Source organism: Corvus cornix, chromosome 4, assembly GCF_000738735.6.
Source record: "Corvus cornix cornix isolate S_Up_H32 chromosome 4, ASM73873v5, whole genome shotgun sequence".
NCBI classification, from domain to species: Eukaryota; Metazoa; Chordata; class Aves; order Passeriformes; family Corvidae; genus Corvus; species Corvus cornix.
In genome coordinates, this window is record NC_046334.1 from 29,055,538 (window position 1) to 29,074,294 (window position 18,757).

At 39.3% G+C, this 18,757-nt stretch overlaps 1 protein-coding gene across 3 annotated transcripts in view; it reads right to left on the reverse strand.

Annotated features, from left to right (window-relative positions):
• EGF (epidermal growth factor) overlaps positions 1 to 14,117 on the reverse strand; it is a 58,889-nt gene extending 44,772 nt beyond the window's left edge. For 2 of the 3 annotated variants that reach the window (XM_010411733.4, XM_010411735.4), the window contains exons 1-3: positions 13,455 to 14,117; positions 4,513 to 4,644; positions 866 to 1,065 (exon numbers count right to left, since the gene is read on the reverse strand). In XM_010411733.4, coding sequence (XP_010410035.3) covers positions 866 to 1,065; positions 4,513 to 4,644; positions 13,455 to 13,581 — 459 coding nt within the window. In that variant the 5' untranslated portion in view covers positions 13,582 to 14,117. The remainder of the gene's footprint in view (positions 1 to 865; positions 1,066 to 4,512; positions 4,645 to 13,454) is intronic. The other variant, XM_010411731.4, reaches the window with a different exon arrangement.
• Between the last annotated feature and the right edge of the window lie 4,640 nt (positions 14,118 to 18,757).

Below are 18,757 nucleotides of genomic sequence, written 5' to 3' on the forward strand. Positions count from 1 at the left end.
ACCCAATTGAAACTTTCCAGTTCATTCCTTTGCCTGCTTCATTTTTTTTTCAGACCTGTAGCTATTTCTCTTTCTTTTTCTTCCATCACTTTCATTTGGTCTTTGTACTTACACATACCTCCTCTGAACTGAGTGACTCCCTGCAAAAGGAGAAACTGTTCTGCACAAGAAATACACTGGATTTATATTTAGCTACAACTTTTTGCATTTGACACACTGTGAAGCACCCAGGCCTGTACTGTTACAGATGGAAGTCTCCTAACACACTGTTACAGAACTATGATCCTTCAAAATCAGTGAAAATGCATCAGTGAAAACTCCACATGGGTAAATGATCCTGGCAATCTCTCTCAAATGAAAGAACGCTCTCACAGAAATGAAGTTCAGCCAAAACAGCCTGTCTACCCTTTTTAATCAGCCACATGCAATGAACTGCAGAGCTTTTTTCTGTGCTAAAAGCAGTTATGCAACCATTGAAGTCAATAAAAGGTTAGAGAAAAAATGAGTAGGAATTTGAGTACATTCTTCTCGTAGCATTTGTGTCAGCTTCTGTTACAACAATCTTGAAGACAAAGTTGTAATGCCAGAGATTAATCTATAACTGATACAAACATTATTGTCTACAAAGCCTTAGTTTGTCTGAATTTCCTATCCTTCATTTTTAACTCCCCTTTACTTGGTCCACAGAAATGTACGTGGATACCAGTAAAAGAGCCTGGACTCAGGATCAGAACTATTACAGCAGCAAAAGTAAAGCGCTAATCGATGAACAGTAACAGCAGAATTGTACCCAAGGAGCAGGTGGTTTCCACAGAGGGGTTTGCACCTATTAACTTGGAGAATTCCAAAGAACTGATTACACTACCTCTCGTTTTGTGCCATTTAGGTGACTTCTTTGAAGTAGTCGCCTTTCAGAGTCTACCCAATACACTTTCTCTTCTATATAGTGGAAATCCATAAGGGTTGATGGACCAGTATCCGCAACCAATCTTTCATGATTGGTCCCTTCAGTGTCAATTCTAAAGATGGCATTTCCGTGGCTAAAAAGTAAGAATGGTGCTGGGTCTGGTGTGGAGAAAACAAAATGAGACCAATTAATTGATAATCATTGCATTTTTGCTGCATTGAGTTCTCATTAGTAGTATACAAGTCAAAGAGAAAGTTCAGGATATAGTGGTCTTATTTCTTAATGATAACTTTCTAGGTGTACCACAGAGAACCAGTAAGATATAGTTGTAATGGTCCTTTCACATTTAATGCTGAAAATTATAGCAAAAATCTGAGTTAGGAAACTGAGACTGCAATGGTTGTTATCACTACTCCCAAATCCTACAGCCCAGTCAGAGGTCAGAACAACTGCTGCATGCTTGCCAGCTGAGGTTGAAAGAAGTTTGCCATGGATGTGTCTCCTAGTTGAAGACCACTTCAAACTATTGAGCCATAGCAAGAATTTATCACAGAGAGCTATGCTGGGGTCTCCCTTTAACTATCCAAAAAGGGAAATAGAATATCCCAAGACAGGGAAAAAGAAGAAGCTGGAGACTGGGAAGGTTTCTTGTGCTGCAGAAGGCTGAAGGAAAACAAAAGACCTGTACTTAAAACTCCTACAGCTCAAAAGCCACAACTTCTTCCAGACAAAAACTGTATTTGTACTGAGCGAAGGGTAAGAGTATAGCAGTACCTGAACATAAAATATGTTAAAATCAAAGGTGTTCCATTTATGTCCCAAACTGTAGAAAACCAGTTAAGGCTGAAAGTGATGAGCAGCTGATGGTCCCAAATAACCTTGATGCAGCCTTAAAACCAGGTGATAAGTATGGAAGTACAATTAGTAGGGCATAATGATTGGGGCTGCTCCAGTTTTATCAAGTCCTCTTTGTTATTTTTAGGGTATCACTGTAGAGCACAATTAAGATTGCCCAAGGAGCCTTAACTACATTTCCAAACCACAAGGGTTTTCATTTAGGCTATTTGAATATTATGGCTGTCTGTCAAGTGCATAAAGGAAAGGAGTTCTTATGTAACCAACACACTTTAACTTTCATTTTAAAAATAAACATGGGTTTGTTGTTTGCATTTGGATTTGTTTATATATATACATATTTGTGGGCATTAACTCTATTCTTTAATTTACCACTAAAAAAACCCCAAAACATAAATCCCATTTGTGTTAGTAATGGTGGGGATTTATAACATGGTTGCCTGAAACAACAGATTCTGACATACGAGTAGTGCTCTAACCAAATTATTTTGAAATGCAGTTATTGATGTAGATCCAACAGAATAACAGCTTTCAAGCCTGTATAATCAGCAGCTGAATTATTCTGCACTGAAGAAGCAACTCTCCATTTATCAAGAATGGATGCCATTAAAGACGCACTACCACCAGTTTTCTTACACATATACTTCTGAAAATTAAATTGGTTTTATTGACAAGGTTCACATCTTTTTTTAACTAAATATCTTTGCTATTAGCATGATACCCAAGGCTTCAAACTCAACAAAAAGCACTTCTAAAAATTTTAGACAGGTGCTCCACCTTCATCATAGTTGCAAGGTTAATTTTCCTCTCAAAGCAGAGGAATGAGACAAATTTTGATTTCCCAACATGAAGAAAGTTCTGATGAGCACCCAAGATGTAATTTTGTCCTGTTCACAGGGAAGATGGCAAGATGGCCAGAACACTGTTTCTGTACTAACAGAATGTTTTGTATCTCAAGTTTTAAAGCCATCACCTAATTATAGCGGCCACTTACAAGATTTTAATTACTCCCTTTTCCTGCTGCTACTTGCACTGAGCAACCCCATGTGAGCATATTTGAACAATGAAGACTTGCTTCATGTAAATGGCAAATGAATGCTGAAGAGTAGCCAGGCTGATTTATCTAAGGGATTTGACAGCTACCACCTGCATTTTTGCCAATTTGTTGACCAAGACTATTTATACACTTTGGTTTTGTCCTTTCCAGTCTCTGAGTTTCCTACCAGGTGCCTGTGAATGAGGACTCTAAATGGAACAGGAACTGAACAAATCTAACTTTTACTGCAGAGGCACCAGTCAGATTTGGGACTCAGTTTTGTCAGGGGATTAACTACCAGGCAAACCGTATCTGCACCAAAGATCTTCCCAAAAACTTGAAAACTTGAGGGTATTTAACCTAGTGCATCCCCCACAGAAGGGTTTATACCTGACAAAGATTCCATATCCATCACGGTAGCTCTATCAGTCCCTTTCTACAGTTACTATAAATGTTAGTAATAACATGCTAAAAAGTTGTAGTAGTCCAGTATGAAGGTAAGATTGTTCTTTGAAAGATACCTGTGCAAAACTTGCTGGGAAGCAACATGTTTGTTTTCACTTCAGTTCAGAAGTGGAAAGTTTGCAAAGGAACTAGGCATTTGTAGGCAGGACCAGAAAAAATCCAGACTGGGTCTTTGTGAGTTACATTTTGCTGATAATTATGAGATTCTAGGGGGGCTGGTCTAAAGTAATTGCGTTGGTGGCAATTTGGGATCTATACAGAATGCTTTTGGTTATGTTCGTGGTCCCAAAGGCTACATGCATAGCGACTCAAGTACATCTCCTACTTCTCGGGTCAGAAACATGCCTTGTCACATCCCATCTCTGCGTTAGCAAGGGCCCCAGGTAAATACTAGTCAAAAAAATCCAACTTGAGGTACTGGATCAGAAGGAAGCTATGGTGTATCCCAGACAGAAACCAAAGCCAGGCATTCAGAATTCAAAGTGGAGAGGTGAGAGATGAGCTTCAGAGCACTTCCACCGCATACTCTAGATGCAATATAGGGTTAAGCCAATCAATAAAATCCAACTCAATTTTTTTCCCCTGGATAGCGTCAGTTGAGGACAAAATGAAGGTTAACCAAAGGCTGCAACTGTGAATATTTTCCTCTTAAAAAAGCTAAAAACTTTGAAATTTAAATGCATCTCCCACACTTAAAAATCAATTTATGTACTCAGGACAGAGGAAATGAGAGAAATAACTCACAGAAGCACTCAAGTCTTTTAACTGCTAATGGATGAAACAAAAAATATGGGCCTCCTCCTTCTAATTTTACAGCACTGTCCCTAGAACCTAAACATATTGGAATGACATCAAGGCCAAGAGACTGAAAGCAGCAAAGGTAGCAGAATCTTGTGTATTGCCATGTCTTCTTAGAAGTAAGGATGGGATAAGAGAATTTACACTTTTAAACTGGCAGAGAAGGCAAACAGGAGGTAATTGTTTAATTTAGTTTTTTGTTTTCATATATTCATTCATCTTTCCACCGCCATAGTTTACATTCTTCACCGTCACTCCTCTGTGGCACCCACTTTTGGCTTTGCCACTTACCCACACAGCAGGAGAGGCATTTTTTTTGCCTCTGGTCAGCAAACCAGAGAACACCAGTCACTGACCAGTAGGGACCAGCAGGCATAGTTCGCTTTGGGAAGCAATGCTAACTAAATCTCTAAAGCCCTGTTTCAATTATCCAAAACAAAAATCTCCTTACCGTTCACATTGCAAGACCACTTGTCAATACCCAAGGAGTAGCCAGGCAAACAGGAACAGATGTATGACCCTGGAATATTGATACAGGTTTGGCCACAGGTTCCCAGACCACCTTCAAGGCACTCATCAATATCTGAAATAAGTATTTGAAAACGATCAGGAAAACTCAGCTAGCAATAGTAGCAAAGAACAATACCTTTGACATACTTATCTAATAATAAATCGTCACAAAATTTAATATCCCATTTTTAAAAAGCGAGATGAGGATGGCTGTATTCCTTCATGCATTGGTTTCAGAATTATTTGGACTTTTTAAAATTTATCATTGTCACATTCACAGTGATTTTGGAGGGCAGTTTTGTTTTGGGGTTTTTTTTACTGTCAAGGGAAATTACCCTTCTCCCTACTACCTGGGTACTCTGGTCTCTAATTACCCTAACACAGCGAACAGACTTGTCTTGATTTGTGTTATTATTTGCTATGCAAATGCTGCTTACAGCTACTTCCTTCTATCTTTATCCCCTTTTCAACAGTAAAAATTCTGCCAAGAAATTAACAGACTTTGTGAAACAGCAAGGCAGCAAACAGACTGTCACAGCACTGAGTTCAACACTGAGCTCATTTTGGTTTGAGTCGGATCTCAAACAGACATACAAAACACTAGAATTCCCACAATATTCTGACAGCAACAAGCCCAAACCAAGGCAACAAGCAAATTAATTAGAAACTAGGCTTTTAACTGGTAGGTTAGGCTATAACCTTTTGGATTTGAAAGATATTTGGTGTATTTATGGTGTTTTATCAGGACTTGAGGAAGTAACTATTACTTAAGTCCTAAATTAAGGAATCTATTTTTCAAAAGGAAAAAGATTACCACTGAAGAGCGCAGTTTACACTAAGGGGAAAAGAAATTGGCAGTACCATGGATAATTGTCCCACAACATTGAGATAAATTTTAGTTCCTTCTGAAAACAAACAAGTCTGATAGTAACTTCCCAAGGTACTTGGCATCTGGTGGTACCATATGCTGGTATATTTCTTGTATACTTTCCTTCTTCAACTACTGTGTGAGCATTGCTCTAAGGAGCAGCTCTTTTCTTGCCCAAGTTCTTTTTGATGTCAGTGGGTTTTGTTCTGTATTTTATCATGTGACTTGGCACATGCAGGAATAAAGGAACCAACACATTTTGTTTTAAAGCAACACATTTGATTAAGTCACTAAAGGACATGGATTCACAACCAAAACTAGGTCTGTGTGTATCATGTGAGAATTCCCTTAGTTTAAAGAAGGGAACCTTAACTACAAAGAACAGCAATTTAGCTAACTCCTAAAAGACTTTGAAAGAAAGTTTCTCAGTAACTTAGGAAGAGCTAAGTAACCAGATCTCTGATATCCCATGGTTCTGGGAACCAGTCTCCTTAACTGCTTTTAGAAATTATGTGTAGCAGAAGTGTTCCAAGGAGTTTTTTCTGTGTCCAAGTATCAAAGGTGTTTAAAAAGAATGTCAATTCTTTACGGCCGCCTAATGTGTCTGTATAGACTAGAGAAAGCTTCCTTATTGTTTACAGAGTTTTCCCACAAGTTCATGCTCCGAAGAGCAGAAGAGCTAGTTTGACAATGTATGAAATGTAATCAGAGCACATGCAACGGATTTCTGTTTAACAGATTACAAAGGTAAAGCAGAAGCATTTTCAGCAACGTAATTCCATCAAGGACTCTAATTCCAACCCACACTTTTCTTCAAAAAATCAGCTTGCAAGAGCATATTTTCCCACATGTACTAGGATTGTACATTCCATTCTTCACAGCATTAAAACAGAAACTCTTAAAAATCCCCTCTAGGAAGGTTTTACTGGCTTAGAAGTGTATTAATGGGCTCCAGGTCACCACTAAAACTAGATACTCCTGGAAAACACTGCCTGGATGTCACTGACGCTAAAGGGCTCTTTGATAGCCCAAAAGGGAGGGCTTTGGAGACCTCAGGTCCTTGTCCAGCTGCTGTCAGTGTCAGACAGGACCACTGTTTGACACTATCTCCCCAATGCACTGGTTTTTAAATCAAGTAACTGAACGATTAAGCTGGACACAACCTGATCCAGCCACCAGCACCACAGCAGGTGTGAGACTCTGTTGATAATGTAGTTTATGTTTCTCAAAATACTTTTATGACAGTAGTAGCTTGCAAAATGAACCTGATGCTATTTCTCTGTGGAAATCACAAGTATGAGTGAAAAAGGCAGCTGTGTAGATACAGGATTGTTAAAGAGAGAGGTTGTTTGATTAAGCAGTGTGAAGCACTGCTGAGCTATTATTCAATCACTATAAAGAGCACATAAAATAAGAATAAAAAAGATAGGCCTGGCCTATAGATTGGATCTAAAAGACTGCTTTCTCTGAGAAGGACTTGTGTTCATACTGGACAGAAAGCTGACCTCTTAGCATGTTACTGGGTAAGAAAATTCAAATCACAACCCAGAATAAAATAATGACTGTGAGGAAAAGATTTGCTTCTCTATATGGCAGTGGTCAGACTACATTGGCATGCTGTTTGTATTTCTCAGATAAAGGTTGTTAAAGGACCAGGAAAAATTAGGAAGTGTATACAGCAAGGATAGAAAGCCTGATTTGACAGCAAAGAAAAGTGCCTTTCTGTGAGAAAATTAAACAGCTCAGAATGCTTAGATTATCAGAAAGAAGCTTGTAAGAAGGACTGAGCACCACAAATTAATACCTTCACAAAGAAAAAGTAGTAGATTTTCTAAAAGACACTGTAATCTTTTCCAGGAGCAGTTTAACAAGGGCTGATATATGACAACTGAAGCCAGGGAATTCAAATTCAGGCATTAAATTCACATTTTAACAGGAAGGGTGAATCACTAAGGGAACTAGCTACCAAGGCATGAAGGGCATGAAAAACATCAGTGAATATTCTAAAGTCAAGGTCATACTGGGAAGACATGCTTTAACCAAGCACAGGTTACTGAGCAACATACCAAGGTAAAAGGGCAATGACCCTTTATTTCCAGGGTAGATTTTCCAGCTTTATATGAGGGTAAAAACTGACTTTCCAAGAACAAGAACACCGACTGGTCAGGCTACAGGAAGTTGCACTCTTTCCCCAGTAATTGCACTTGAAGAGAAGATTTCAGGGTTATCAGCCTGTCCATTTTCATCACCACCAAAATTCACATAGTATAGCAAATCCCACACGGACTGTAAAGCAAGCCATGGCTTCAGCTGAAGAATGGCTCTCATGGAAGAAACACTGCCCAACAAAAGAGCAGCGGCACAGTGGCCACAGGCAGCTTGGCCACTGCAGAGTGCCCTTCCAGCAGTAAGCAGGAAGAGGCCAGAGACACAATGTTATTGTGAAACAGGCCACAGCACTGAATGTTTGGCTCTTATGGCATTAACAGTGGAAGAGGATCCTATGCTTAAAACCCTCTCTTCTTTGTTTTAAGTAAAAAAAAAAAAAAAGTCCAACCAAAAAACCCAAATCGAACAAACCAATCAACCAATCAATTCACCAACCCGAAAACAAAACAAACAAATGAAAAAAGCTGGTTTTTAAGGTTTAGGAGAGCTCATCACAAAACCATCCATCAGGTGTAACGAGCACTGCCTTCATCTGCACTTTTAGTGCCAAAGGAAAGCATGGAGTTGCATCCTGTTGTAGCTGTTTTATGTGTCCTGGCAACCACATCCCCCAGTGGGAACTTTACCCTGTGAAAGAAATCAGCTTAGTGAACACAAAAGCTGTCTGCAGTGCCCTGACAGCCAGCCCTGAAAGGAAGAATGAGCTTCTGCTTAGTTCTCAAAGACTTCTTTATGCAAAAAAATGCCTTGAGAATCAGCAAAAACGATGAATCATGTCATCACGATGTTGGCAGCTCTCAATGACTTTGCATACAAATATACTACTTTATTGAGAGTCCTGAGAAAGGCTCTGGTTGCAGAATGTTGAAGCATTAGTATGCCTGGCAGGGACACAGAGAAACCACAGTGAGCCAGAACCTGAATTTCATTATGGCTCCAAATACATACATTATATACATAAAGTGTACGTGCAGATACATACACTCAAATAACCTCATGCAAACATAGTTCCTGTTCAGCTGGACTTTTGATTAATTCAATCCGCTGTATTCAGCCACCACCATAATCTTTTCAACAAGGTTGAACATGAAATTTCATCTGGCTGACAAAGAAAGCAGCCCATCGCTTTTATCTCTTTTGTTTAAAGCATCCAGCTCCAAGAACAGAAGATAGCTAGAAATGGAAAAAACACCCCAGCTGTCAGCAGGCCACAGTGAAATAGATGATGCACAATTCAGTATCTTTTCTGTCCAATTTTAAATGAGGCTTAAAATACAACCTGATCACTCACAATTTTTGAGAGGAGAGAGTTTGTGAAATGCTCACGTTCTATGATAAGAAATACAATCTGAATACAATGAGAAGGTTACCAGTCCTGGTGTCTTCCATCCCAGAGCCACAGAGATGATCATTCACAGATATGACAGCAAGTGTGAACATATGATTTATCAAGTATAACATAGAATCAAATTTAGGATTGAAATACAATTAAGAAACCAGTTGTAGACATCTTGAAGAAAAAGGTCAAAAAAGATCCCCAGGAACTACAATATCTTTTATTCTTCCTTTCTGGACTCAGATCTCAAGTGTTTCCTCACTAGAATGGAAAACAAAACCCTATCTTTGAAAAAATTCTATGTGAAATAAAGTCTATGTGTTAATTAGTAACTACAAAATGGACCTCTACTACCTGGATCATGCAACTTTCAATGTATTATTACTGGCTTGCCTTTCAAAGATGAAAGTCATGAGGCATCATCAAATACTGTCATCCAGCTCCTTTTAAAATCAGATTTCAAATTAGATCCTAAAAAGTAGTCAGTTTTTAGAAACAGAACACAAAATTAATAACTGCTATTTTACACTGAGCAAAACAATGAGTTTTTCAATATTAGTCACTGGCTTGGGAGTCTGCCCTGTAACCCTCTTTAGGATTAAGTATCATGGGATGTGTGATGCCATTTCTGTAGTCTCTTGTAACATATTTGCCTCCTTCCTGTTTTGATCCAAGTTTTTACAGCTGAAGATAGTATTTGTCCACATTCAGCTGAATCCAGCTGAATGTGAATCTTCTCATGAATTGGTCTGTGGCTTCAGACCCATGTTGAAGAATTCCTGCCTACTATTTGCTAAAAATATTTACAAGCTTCTTTCCCCAACTCAGTATAATAAGAAGTGAGCTAGCTGGAAGACAGCTACTGAAAGCAAGGAAAAAAACACACCTCAACTACAGCTCCAGTGCTCTGTGGTAGGAGAGAGGTGAACAGAAAGGAAGCAAAGTGTAAAGCCTGACACACAGAAAGAAGCATCTGACCAAAAGAGCTGACCTAGATAGCTGCAGTTGTCAACTTCAATTGCAGGCTGTAGCTCTGTAGGAATGTGCAGCATGTTAGCCCTGAAGAAGTGACAAGGGCTGAGCAGTTAATGTCAGAATCTGGCAGAGATGTGCTGAGTTTAAGAACCTATGATTAGGCAAAACTTCAATAATGTGGGGTTTGTTTTGCCTTCTTCCAAGACTTTTTTACAATACTGTTGGGTATCTTAAAAATTACTATCTTTCTTCATTTTTAAAACTTACAAAGTGAGTATTTAAAGTCAGTCCTGAAACCAAAGTACACCTCCAGTCTTGCAGTATCCAGAAGATAATATATTTACCTAGGGTAGCCCAAGACTAACAGGCATTAATCTCTACTCTAAAATTGGTAATTCAAGGGGCTGCCCTAGGCGCTGCTCCAGACAAACATGTGGAAAACGTTTTCAGTCTTGAGTAGGGAAAGGATTATACAGCGTGGGAGAATAAAAAATACTGTTGTTAATGTGCTGTTTCAGGAGGGCACAGGCAACTGATTCCAACAGACATAGGCCCATCCTCTGGTGTCCCATGTATGCTTACATTGTCAAATGTGTTACAAATCAAAGCTCTCCTGGGACCAAATATGCACATGTTTTTTCTTTGTAGGAATAATAGCTCCTTTGGAGGCCAGACCAGTTTTCTTCAGAGGTAGAAGGTTCTATGTTTCCACTGGGGTTTAAGAAAGATGAGTTATTAAAGGTGACTGAGTCCACAGTCCTCACAGCATCTTAAAATAAGCTATTAATTCAAGATGGCATGTCAAAAATTGCAGAAGTGCCTCCAGTTCTGCCATAACTTGTCAATACATCAATGCATTCATTCATCAGACTAGTTTTGCTCTGACCTTGTGATCTCTTCTCCCACACTTTCTTTCCTATAAGCTTTGCTCTTTTGGGACTAACAGCCCCTCAGAAAGGCCTCTTCTCTCTTGTCATACCAAGTCAGGATTCAAATAATTTCTCTAAAAATAACTGTAAAAAATTATGTGAGACATTTAGGGCTAGATTTCATTATAATTCCACAGGATGAGGAGGCCTTTGATCTTTGAATATCCATAGAAATAAAAGGAACTAATTAAGGAGTGAGCTATTTAGCAACGTAAGAAGAAGATGACCTAGACCTTCGTCAGAAGCGGCAGGGTGGAAAACAGATCTAGAAAAACCTACACACATTCTGGCAAGCATCACTTGTAAGAGCTCACTAACAAAGAGCAGACACCTTCTCAGTTAGGGGAGTCCTTATGGCTGGCAGGTTGCCACCACAGCCTCAGATGATTAAGAGCATTTTACAATTGGTGTATCTATTACAGCTCGCCAAGAATGGTCGCCAAGCCACGATTCAGCTTGCTGTCATTGTTCACAGTTCAATGGTATGAATCATGTCTCCCACTCACCCCTTTTATCCCCAGTATTACCTTCAAAGCCTGCCTCCAGCTTCCTGCCACTTGCTTCCACCGCACCCTCTGTCTCACATAATGACTGAACTAGAATATCACATGTCCAGTCCTGGTCAGAACACCAGTTGTGCATCCAGTACACAGAGGAAGGAGACAGGGAAATCCCTTACACTGAAGCATCCTTCAGTCTTACATTTCATGTCAAAACTTCATCTTTGCTTAATCCCCTGTAATCCAGTGGTCGGTAATTGAAAAATCACCATAATGCATCGCATTTTTTACTTATTTTATGTCATATGGAATTGCTCAGAGTATGTCACAGTAACATCAGCTCTTATGCGGAAGATTTCTTTTGCTGCTATTTCTTGGAGATTTTGCTGAGGCACTAGCCAATCTGTTTCAGTGTTTTATCTAGAGCCCTCCATTCATACAGCAGCTGATTTTCAACAGAAAAGACTTAATGCAGGGCAGGTTACGTCTTCATTAATGGAAGAGCAATATGCATCAATATGCAAAATATGTCCACTAGGAAAAAAAAATCTTTGCAGCCTTTTGCATGCTAGTATTTAGAGTGGGGTTTTGACTCATTAAACAACAGCCAAGCAATTCCCTTCATCTCAGTAGGATTCCCCCATTATACACAAGCTCTTAATTGAGCTACCCAGTAATGCAGAAGCCATAATTAATGAACACCCTAATCAGCTTGTGCAAGCTAAGTACATGTTAGCAAATACTATGGATCTATAGGAGAGGCTGTGTAAAGTGCAACAGTTGCTAGGGGTATGGCACACACACTGTATGTATTCCAGCCTGGGCTTACAGAGAACCAGGCCTAGGCTGGTCCCAGGGACCAAATGGCCATCAACAGCAGAGAGGGAAGATGATCCCTACAGGGACACCCTCTGGTTTAAGTTGGCCTAAAGGGAGTCCAGTCTGTGCACTTTGAGAGTTCTTTCCAACGTAAAGCAAACATAGTAAGAGGTGGTAATAAGGAGATTAATTTCAGAAGCCTGCTTCTCATTTGAACTGAAGCATCAGGGTTGGAACTCTCTAGGTGTGTTTGTCTCTCAGATAAACCTTCAGTCAGGTTTACAGTTTGTACACAAAAAATGCCCAGCTCCTCCCCCCTCAATATGACAGCATTTGACATGCAGGCTTCTATTTTCCGCTTACGAGATGGTATTTCTTGGCAGAAAGCACAGAGGAAGCACCTGTTATTACATCACTAGAATCATGACAAGAACTGACTCAGGGCCTCTGAACCCCAAGGAATCTAAGGCAAAAAGAATTAACTCCAAGTATGAGGTCTGTTTGCTTGAATCCTTGCAGAGCATTTCCTCCTCTCCTAACTGCAATGCCCACAACTTCATTGGCTCTGAATTTCTTGAAAGAATTGGACCTCACGGTAGCAGGGGAGGGAGAAGGGTTCTGTCATCCTTTTTCTTACACTCTTTAAAGAATTGGAACCTCCATTTTACATGCTCCAGTTCTCTGGAGATTATTACAGTAATGTTAGTGTTGCACATTTCTCCCAGACCTCCCTACTACAGTATTAAGCACACCTGCTATTCATGTATTGTATGAGATGCATTATTAATATGAGCACACTCATCTACATGTAACAGTAAGCATAGAAAAAACAAGTTTTAAATTTATCTAGCCCACATCTAAATATGCGCTAGTGCATAATCATTAAAACACTCTTTCTATATGTATATAGAAATAAAAAAAACACACCTATACTCAAACTTTACATATATTGAAGCACCAACACATGCATGCTCATGTACTGAAACTATGGAGACACTAAAGCTGTGGCAAGGAGTTTTGGTAACTGAAGAACAGTTCATATCTCTTAATGATCATATGAAAATTTATTCTTCTTTCTGCTAGTTAAACGAACAGAAACGTGCTGATTTCTGAAGAAAAAAAAGAGTTATATTCATTTTGAAATGCAACAGACATTGAGAAGCTGACTTACCAGTTCTCCCAGTACAGCACAAAAGCAATCTGCAAAAAAACTCTTTGAAAATTATGAAGTGAAATTAAGAGAATACAAATGTACTTTTCTTAATCTGGGAAATTTCAGCAACTTACCTATACAAGCAGAGTTTTCAGGCTTTAATCTATATCCATTAGGACAGTTCCAGTGCTGCAGAGCTGAGAGGCTGACAAAACCAATTTTAAAAACCACTGGCAAAAAAGCAACAAGGAAGAGAAACATAATCCTGAGGGGTTTTTTGTGCTGTCACTAGAGAAAAACTAGCTTGTATTCAGTCATATCCAGGACAAGATGAGCATGTGTAATCCCAAAAGGTTTCTGCAATCTGCCACTTTAGACTCAGACATCTTATCACAATTTCAAGTTTTATCTTTGCCTTGCTTTTCTTGTCACTTTAGACCTTACTGTGTCTGACTACAACCTTGAAGAAATTCCTGAGAGATTTCTTCCCCACATGCATCAGGGCTTTTTCTCTCTCTCTCTCTCGTTTCTTTTTTTTCTTTTGGAAGGCAAGTATGAAATGCCTGACACTCTTGCCACAAATTTAACACAGCTTAAGAGCAATGCTAGCAAGGATCACTGCAAATTTCCTTGCAACAAAGCTGCCGTTAAAATCTTAAAAGCAGAGAATTCAGAAAACTCTTCACCACAGCTCTCAGTGGAGTGCAGGGAGCGAAATCTCCAGGTACCGTCCTTCTCCGAAACACGGTTGTTTTTTACATTCAGACTTGGATGGGCTCCTCTTTTCTTTTTAAAGCTCTGCTTGCCCCACCTCTTCTCTTTTTAGTACCACTTGAGTGAACCCTGTGTTTGCAAATAGTAATGTGGTCAGTTCCTTACTACAGGGAACTGAGCCAGCATGCAGATATCCAGCCACCCATAATAAATACAGTCTCTTTAGAAAAGCAACGCCTCCTGCTTGAGAAGTACCTGCAGCTTGCAGCTAAGTTTTTTTCCACAGAGATTGTAGGCAAGTTTATTTAATTCCTGTTCAATCATGATTAGTCGCATTTCTGTTAATATCGTCCTGTGATTTAACAACAGAAACAAATTTTATCATCAAAACATTTCATGCAAAAATCAGGGAAAAAATCCCTCTGGTTTCTCTGCTATATTTTGACTGGAAATTCAAATCACCTTAAGGTTAAGTTCATATCTAGGGCATGTGTTTGCAATTTTGAAATTGAAACTATCTCTCTCAGGTCTGAATTTGGCCCCTATGCATCTACAGGATAATACCTGTTGTTAGAGACTGGGGTAATGATTTCTGAGCCTGCATCACCCACAGATGTTGCAGTCATTTATATGTACACTGGTGCTGCACAAGGCTACTGTCAGGATGCAATGCTCTTTTACACCTGTTCCACTGAGGCATAAAAACTAGACAAATTCCAGGTGCATTAAGCTCATAATTCTTCAGTATTGAAAAAAACCTCCTTTCTCCAGTCTATCAGCCTAGACCAGCAAAGCTCTAGAGCACAAGCATAAGTTTGTGCTGCTAAGATTTACTGAATTTGAAAGTGCTGAGATTTAAGCATGTGTTTAAATGATTGACTGTGCCAGGCTTTGTTGAGCTAACTAATGTGAGGCAATCTGGTCACTTTTTTCTTTCCTTTGATTTTTTAAATTTTTTTTCTGGAGTGTTGTGCTGGAATGAATACTAACACAACAGCTGAATACAGCAGCAGCACCAGAAAGCTACCCATGACTGTATGAGTTCTGCCTCTGGGAATTCTCCCTCTCCTCTCCCCTCCCCTCCCCATATTTGTCTGGATCAATAAGAGTCCAGACTTGCACTGTCAGAAAATGGGATTATAACCTGGTTATAAATTGGGCCACTCTCCATTAAAAGTAACTGTTTCTTGATGTTTTTGTCTGTGTGCAGGCACATTCTGGTCTCTCAATCTTCACTGCTACAGCCACTGCAACTAGTTAAATCCAGCCTGACAAATGGCAGCCACATTTCCATATACTCTGTTCAGAATCGAGTCTTTATCCCACATGCTATGCTATAAAACACAATAAGAGTAATGTAAATTATGCAGGGCCAGACTCATGCCAAAGAGCATTTGCTTCTCCAAATAGTCCCCGGGAATACAAAAGGGCAAACAATGTGAAAGCACAGTATAATGCCATCCCATCTAGGATTACAGGATCCTGCCCAGGAACTGTGGTATGTTCCATATGAACCTCTTTTACTAATTCTACAGTCATCAGTTCCTCCTCATGCAATTGTCTTCACTGTTCAACTGGGAGCAGGCAACCTTAATAGTTTAAAAGGAATGTGTCACTTCTTTGTGAACAGCCACCAGCAGTGTTTGCCAGACTGTGAGGGTGGCCATCCCAGCACATCCCTGACCTCCTCCAGGGCAGACTCAGACAAACTCACTGAAGGAGACAAAATGAATAAGCCCTCCCTTTCCTTTTAAAATCCAGAAACAATTTCTGTCTCACATTCTTTCTGTCTCTCATTTATACACATTGTCTTTCCTGAACATCTCCCTCAATCTTCCCCCACTTCTCCATTTCCTTTACACATTTGCCTTTACATAAAGCACAGTCAGAGGCACATCCAAGAATTTGTGGGTTTTTCCCTCTAAATTAAAAATAAATACATAACTCTCTGACATGCCAATACCAAATGATGTTTTCTGAAGAAAGAAAACCCTTCACTTCACCTCAGTAGAGAACAGTTAATAAAGTAATTAATTTTACCATCTTAGAAGTATAGGAATGGCTTAACAACAGGAAGAAAAACATCTTAATAGTGGAATTACTTTTTTTACCCTTAAACCCCAAATTTAACTTGGCCCAGAACCAACTACCAAACTGATAATATGATAAGATCTAGGCCAATGGAGGTAACTATGCATCTGAAAACGGATAGAACCAATCACCTCCCCTTACAACAAACCAGAAAGTTGTCAATAAAGTTTGAAATGCATTAGGCTGTGGTACACCTACACTTTTAAATCATACTATTTTTCACCAAGTGGTTCAGCATACTGCTCACAGTAATTCCTTTACACCTGAAGTCATTTAGCGTTTCAGAAGTTGTTCAAATGAGTTTCTGAAAAGCAAACTATTGTGCTCACCTTCAGGTATTAAGTCCAGCAATCTGCATTAGTTTGGCACTCATATGATAAATTAGACCAAAATAGCTCAGCAGTCTCATTTTGTAGGGCTCACTGCAGAATCAGTCCCAATAAACTCAAAATCATCCCCGTTCATCAAATGTGAAGAACTTAGTCGAATTTGACCTGCTGACTCAAGACACACCAGAACTAACAGCAAATAAACATTTTATCCTTTTCTCTTGGAGTTCTCACTATCTTGGTTGGCTTTGGAAGGCTTTTTTTACCAAAGTTGGTAAAGATCTGCCAGCGATTCAAACAGCTTCTTGGCTTCTTGGCAAACAGCTGCTCTAGTTCAAGGACAGTATATTCTGACTGTTTCTAAACTGTGGAGGCAACAGCCCTCCCTCAGCTTCCCAGTGCTTTCAGTATCTACATTGTATTAATAAGCACATTGTTTAAATCATATATTGGCTTTTATTCTTGCTCACTACACATTACACTACCTTGTCAGCAGTTGGACTTCTTTTTCTGTCAGCCTCTGAGCGCCTAATTCTGGCCTTAGGCATATTCTAATGTGGCTACAATTGTATTTTATAGTAATCATAATCCAAACTACCACCAACACAGGTTGATTATTAAATGCGAGTTCACTGATGTAGCATAGGAAATGTGTAGCAGCTACCTCTAGTACAAATAGCACAGAGCATCAAGGAACATTCAGATCCCACAAAACAGATTCCAGAACCTCTCTAACGGCTCCAGAAAATCTGCCAGCCCCTGGAACAAGATGCTCATGTATGTTTCATTCTGTCAGAAAAGGTATTGCCACCGGAAAGGCAGCTGATTAACACAAGCAGCTTTGGTGATGATACTGGGGATTTCTCACAGTCTTCAGGAAAAAACACCCAGCACTTGCCTAAGCCATGCCTTACACCTACTTGCCAAAGCCTGATCTCAGGGCCAGTGTGGGGATAGCTGACTGATCACTACACTTTCTCTGACATGGCAGTGCTTGATTCAGTACTGTTAATGTCATTTCAGCAGGTTCAGCCTGCATCATCTGTAATTCTGACAAAAGGGACATTATGCAATACTAAATTGCCTGTCAGACAGAGCAGGGAGAGGCACAGCATGAGAGACTGGCATTTTCCAGTGATCTCTAAAAGCAGGAATGCCTGAAATCTCCTCCTGAGGTATGATGGCCATTCTGGCTTTGTCCTCAAGCATGTCACTCACCACTTCAACAGTTTGAAGATTATATTTGGCTGGCAGGATATTTTAATTTAATTTACTAATAAAATTAATTAAAGAGTGGGGCTTTAAATCGTGAAAGCTTTTTGAAAACCAAGTGTTATTGTAAGTAATATCTTTCCACTTATCTCTTGCACAGCAGCAATTATGACAAACGTCCACTGGGTTTTTTTGGAAGTTTGAGTACCATAATTTTTCTGCTATAGTTACATTTTTTTCCTACTACAAACTGATCTTAAGCAAAAGAAAAAACTTAAATAATCTGTGTTTAAAGCATACTGTTAATTATAGCTGATACTATCTTTTTCAAAGCAGTTTTACATTTAACATTTTAACAGGCACCTTTCACCAGCCGCTATAGAGTAAATACTTATTTCATCACCTAGACCACACTGGAATTCACAGAAGGATCCAGAAAGAAAATTAAATATGCTCTCTCTCCTATCCCAACAGCCAGAGCAAGAGGGAAACATTCTGGGGAATCCACATAGCACATTACTGACTTATGACATTTATCAATGTTAGATGACTACTTTAGGCCTCTATGCTAACAGACATAAAGGAGTAGTTAAAATAGCATGTTGAAACAATCAGTTGGCTCTCTGAAGTGGAAATAAAACTGAAGAGAAAGCAAGTAATTTTTCACCATGAATAAGATCTCTGCAGCTTGCTATGTGAGAACATTTAAGAAAGGCTCTTAGTAACAGGTATGGCATTACTTCACTATCAGAGTGAAAAAATGTATCCTCTCTGTGTTTTTTGCTGTTTTCATCCCAAAGATAGCTCTGTTTCCCTCCCAGCATAATGGTTTCTAGTACACACACTAGAACAGCTGCTCTAACAGATCTCTCAGAACAAAGGCACTGGCTGAAATCTAATTTCACTAATTTTTAGAATTCCTGAGCACTCACCATTTACACTGATACCACTAAGAGATTAGGAATTCATCTGTCAGCCCATAGGTTCTTATTTGAAGTCCATCTACCATAGATATTGTTACTTTTACTCTTTTTATCCCTTAAGTTCTGGCCTGGGAAGGTGAACAATTAAATTTACTTTTTTAGTCAACT